Source organism: Perca fluviatilis, chromosome 2, assembly GCF_010015445.1.
Source record: "Perca fluviatilis chromosome 2, GENO_Pfluv_1.0, whole genome shotgun sequence".
NCBI lineage: Eukaryota > Metazoa > Chordata > Actinopteri > Perciformes > Percidae > Perca > Perca fluviatilis.
In genome coordinates, this window is record NC_053113.1 from 5,715,549 (window position 1) to 5,721,007 (window position 5,459).

Consider the following 5,459-nt stretch of genomic DNA (forward strand, 5'->3'; position numbering starts at 1 on the left):
TTCACAAAGAAAATTGGTGTCCTTAAAGGTTGTATTTTTCCTAATTTGTTTCAATTAAGGCATTAAGATCAATTTCCAAAAGATGATTTTTTTATTCCTCTTTTTAGTCAACTTTATGAACTTATGAGCACCGCTGTATATGTATATAACGTTCGGCTTTGAAAAACAGACGGTTTTCTGTCGGTTTGTACCAAACCCCAAAGCAGCTTAATCAACTCAAGACACTTCATTTTAACCATGATGCTGTTCTACTTTACAGAACTTTTTCCCCCAAAAAGTATTTTCGTGATTTCATCAGTTTTGGGATTCCCTGATGTCACATCCACTCCGTCTCTCCTCTGCAGACCATTAGAAACTAATAGAAAGTGCTTTCCTACAGTATGAAAGAGAAGCACCAGTCGTGTTTGTTCTGACTAAATGTTGAGTGGGCGACTCTCTGCGGCTGCCTCTTTGTTTAATGGAGATATCAGCAAGTGCTAATGAAGTCTGCTAATCCTCTGAACGCTCCGTTAATTCCCCCTCCTCTTCAGACGGACATTCTGCCGTTGTATTTGTCGTAGAAGAGCGCCGGCGGCTGCGGAGTGCTGCTGCTGCTGATAGGTTTATTGTTTTATTGTTCAGAGTCCCATTTAAAGTCAATAAGCACTAATGGTCGTTTGTTTAACTTGGATGTCAGCGTTCCTTCATCGCCTCGCACCCGGCCGGCTGTCAATCAAAACACGCCGCGCCACGGGGAGGAGCTTCGGGCTACAAAAGAGCAACACACCGAGGACCAGGACCAAAGACAAGCCCAGAAGCAGAACCAAAACCAGGACCAGCAGAAGATACCAGACCAGCAGACAGTAGGAAGTTTATTTTCGTCTTACGTTTGGTTTTCTCTGTCCCACTCCTTGCTTTGTTTCTGATGTTTCCTTCCTGATATTTTTTTGTTGTTGTTGCAGGTATGCAGTACATCCGTTGTCCCGCCATCTTGCTTCTCGTGGCATTGGTCCTGTGCGGTCCAGCCGTTTCCTCACAGCCCGACAGAGACCAGGACCAGTACCAGAACCAGGACCTGGAGCTGGAGCTGCTGCACCACAGGCTGCTGCAACGAGCTCGCAGCGCCGGACTTCTGTCACAAGTGAGAGAGCCAAAAACCCTTCACAACGCTCCATTTCTACATGAAAACAATAGCCAGGTTTTGGTCTGACTCTCTTAAAGCTCACTGGCTTTTGTTTTTGTCGCGTTGTTAAATATCCTCCGATATAACTGTTATTGCTCGGATTTCAACCGTGAAGAGTTCTGACTTTCAACCGTTTCTTTTATTTGTAGGGGCTTTAATTCAAGTGTGAAGAAGTTTTAAGTTAAAAGCTATACTTTGTATTGTTACATGTGACGGTTACAGGATAGGCCTAATGCTAAATGCTAAAGAACAGTAGCACAGTAAAAGAAAAGTCTTCAAAGCAGCAATCTGACTTGGCAATGTCAGTTATACAGAAATATCAATCGAAAAGTTGCCTAAATTAGCTAACATTAGCCACCCTCAGCTATCGGTCATACCAGAACAAGTGAGGCTGAAGCAAACAAAACGCTTCCACAAGTTGCATGTTCCAGCATCATTCTGCCCTATATTTAGGTCTCTAGTAGCGGCGCCCTCTAGTAGCCGTAGTAGTTCTGACGGGAGCAAAACAGGAAGTAAGGTGAGGAAGTATGAGAGCACCAAATGCCCTGGTAGCGAATTTACGAATCCTACTATGGCCACGCCAGACCTGCCCTTCAATAGCATTTATTGGCCAGGTGTCCATGCTTTTGCAAGATAACGTAACCCCATTTGTTCAGGTCCTATCCCCTGACCAATCGGCTATGCTAACCTTAACCACTCGAGGTCAAATGCCTAACCCCAACCAATCAAGCTGCTTTGTAGGGCGGGTCTTGGCACGGCCATAGTAGGATTCGTAAATTTGCATCCTGGTAATGAAGCAGGTTGGGGTGGATGGGTCAAACAAACAGGACTTTCACCCAGGAGACCAGAGTTCATGTCCCGTTTGAACAGAAAAGGAAACAGAGTTTTTTTAACTTTAGGGAATAAATGGAGCTACGTCACATTCTGCGTCACGTGGTCACCTTCAGGAAGTGAAGTCACGTCTGATTTGAACCCAGACCTCCATCTTTTTATCAACTTAACTCAGTAGTTTTGGTGCCTAAACCTAACCGAACTGCGACCTTTGACAACGTTAACCACGTGTTTAAATGCAAGAGTTAGACACAGCTCCGGTCGGGAGAATCGGTGGCTTCTGTTTATTATTTTTAAAGTTTTGATTCACCCTGAAGGTAAGCTCCCGTTTACAACAGAATTGTGAGATATATTTGCATTTGTCTGTGAATAACATGTTGCATGTTGTGTTTCATTCTTTTCTTATTTCACTGCATTTTGTGTTTTAGCCTTGTTCCTTGATGTAAAGCACACACAACCTGCTGGTTGGCTGGTTGATTGATAAAGAAAATGTAAATCAGAAAGTGAGGAGAAAAACAGGACATGGACACTAAAAAACGTACGCAAACATAATTGTGGATACAGACCAAATGTTCGGCCGTCACTCAGCAACAGCCGGCTGCGGTTCAGTGGGGTCGTAACTTCATTCATTGTCACTAATCCTGTATGTCCGCCACCTGCAGGCTCTCTCACAACAGGTGGTCTGTAATAATCATTTGTTGCTCATTCAAGCTCAAACAACAACATAAGATTTGCATCTTGGCTGCGTCTCTGCCTCCTCCCGTTTCAGCATGAATCTTTGAATGTTTTAAAGATGTTCATTAAATGTCTCCAAAGACTGGGACACAGACTCAGGAAGCTGATTAACAGTCTCTCTTTGATATTATTTATATATAGATTTATATATTTGGTTGCAAACTAAAACTCACAAACAGCAGCTGACAATCTTACAATCAAAACCCTCATCTGCTAAAGAAGATCTTGTGAAATAATGAAAAAGCTACAAAGTATTTTATAGTTCAGGCAGGACTCAGACTTCTCTAACAAACTGTCAACAAATGTACCGTTGTTTTTCAGGAGTGGAGTAAACGTGCGGTGGAGGATCTGCTCGCTCAGATGGGTCTGCCAGAGGCCGACACCCAGCGGGAGGCTCAGGTTGTATCCATGGAAAAAGGAGAAAAGGTGAACCTGGAGCGGTCCGTCGACCCACCCAACAACCTGCCCCCCCGCGAACGCAAAGCCGGCTGCAAGAACTTCTACTGGAAGGGCTTCACTTCCTGTTAAAGCCCCGCCCAGGTATCTGAACTTTCATTTAAAGGTGCAGTAGGTAAGCCTTATAAAACTACCTTTCTGTCATATTTGCTGAAACTGCCCCTATGTTCCAGTAGAACTACATGAAGCAGGTCATTAAAAAAAAAAAAAAACCAGCTCCTCTGGCTCGACCTACAGCCTGTAGTGAGATTTGTAAAAATCCACAGCTCCCTGTTCAGATGCACCAATCAGGGCCAGGGGGGGTGTCTAGCTGCATGTCAATCACTGCTCATGACACATTCATTCTCCCTTGTGGGGGGAGGGACTGAGAAGTTGTCGATGTTCAAATTTTTTGGCTAAGTCCTGGATCTTCACAGATTTGAAGTTGTTCTTCGACTTCGGTGTGTTCACCAGCTCTCAAGTCGGAAAGTCTCAATGTTTATTGTAACCATAACAACAAATTGAATGCTACGAAGACCGTGCAACAATAGTTTTAACCGTTAACGTCAGTGGCTGTTAACAGAGTGAGTTAGATTAGAATTTAACACAACTATCAAGTCAGATTTAACGCTATCTGACTTGTTAGTCAATGTTACATGCTAATAAATGCTAAAATATTGCTTCAGCTAATGTAGCTGACTTGTTATTAAGGATTAAATACTATACTTATGTTAATAAATAACTTTTCTAACTAACTCATTATGGACAACAACAAACAGTAACACCAGATTAAAACTTGTATTTGAGCAAAAAATGTATATTAAATACATGAATAAATATAAAGTTTTAACGAATAATCTAGTTTTGCTGTCATGTTGATGACACATATGACGTCAAGCCAAAAAATCGTCCACCAAAAACTCTCCCGAGTTTCCAAAGTGTTGTTCCGACTTCAGCATTCAGCATTCACACGCATTCTCCAACTCGGAAAATGTTTTTTTCTGATTTGATTGTATGCTGATGACGTTACTGTTTATATGAATATCACAGCATGTATGTCAGAGCATCAAATATGCACACGTCATCCATTTTTTTTTAACACGATTGTCTAGGTTTCTCTTTATGGATAACAACTAAAGGTATTACCAGATTCAGAATTACATTTGAGCAAAAAGTTGATACGAAATACGTGAACTAATAAAATGTTTTGCCGCCATGTTGGTGTGCATATGAAGTCAGCAAGTCGGGCACCAAAATGTTTCAAATGTGAGTTATTGTTTTGACTTCAGCATGCATTCACATGCATTTTCCAACTCGAAAACTGGTTTTTCGATTTGTCTTGACACCACATAATCACAGCATTAGCCCCGCACAGGTGCCTGAATACCCTGATTTCATGTTTAAGCCCCTGTAACTTGCATCGTGTCTCACCTATCCTTGCTGTTTTGTTCCCAGCTGACCAACCGACCAATCCCAGATCATCTGGACTTCTCCGGAGCGACTGCAAGGACCAATCAGCAGCTGTCCAGCTGCAGTGTACCTGAATAATTAATGTAATTATCAATTAAAAAAAAGATAAATCAGTCAAGTTTGTGGCTCCGTCTCCTGTCTGTCCAGAGTCCAAATCCAATTTAATGAAGGGTGTTTTACAATGATAAAAGTACTGTTTATTTACATGGAGTCAAACCCACCAGATTCCATGTAAATAAACAGGAAGTAAAAACACTTTATTCAAAGTTGACAGAAACAAAATAAAACTACCAAAAGCTGTTTTTGTTCGAATTTCCACTGTTCCAACAATCAACACTCTGGTTTGAAATGAAGTCTGGTGGAAATATGCTGGCTCTATACACGCTAAAAGTAGTGATTATTTACAGTATCTAACAAAAGGGAGTACACCCCTCACATTTTAGTAAATATTTCATTATATCTTTAAATTGCACAACGCTGAAGAAATGACACTTTGCTACAATGTAAATTATTACGTTTACAGCTTGTATAACAGTGTAAATGTGCAGTCCCCTTCCCCCCTCAAAATAACTCAACATACAGCCATCATCACATACCCTTCACCATACCTAGAGATTGGCATGGTTTTATGTCGGTTAGCCTAATAGCTGGTTTGATTTGCATTGAGAGATGATTTTATGGAAAGTACCCCATGCCAATCTCTATGTGATGATGGGGGGCTATTTTAATTCCAAAGGCCAAGGGAACTTTATCAGGATGCATAGTATCCTGGATCCATGAAATAACTGGCCTTTAAAATAAAAGTCTGCCTGCCTCTATGGGAATT

At 41.6% G+C, this 5,459-nt stretch overlaps 1 protein-coding gene across 1 annotated transcript; it reads left to right on the forward strand.

Moving 5' to 3' along the window:
* The first annotated feature begins 721 nt into the window (after positions 1 to 721).
* sst1.2 (somatostatin 1, tandem duplicate 2) lies at positions 722 to 4,741 on the forward strand. The gene is made up of 4 exons (XM_039786321.1): positions 722 to 842; positions 942 to 1,120; positions 3,050 to 3,268; positions 4,619 to 4,741. Exons 2-3 carry the CDS (start codon positions 944 to 946, stop codon positions 3,254 to 3,256), a joined length of 384 nt encoding a protein of 127 aa, XP_039642255.1. The 5' UTR covers positions 722 to 842; positions 942 to 943; the 3' UTR covers positions 3,257 to 3,268; positions 4,619 to 4,741.
* Positions 4,742 to 5,459: the final 718 nt, after the last annotated feature.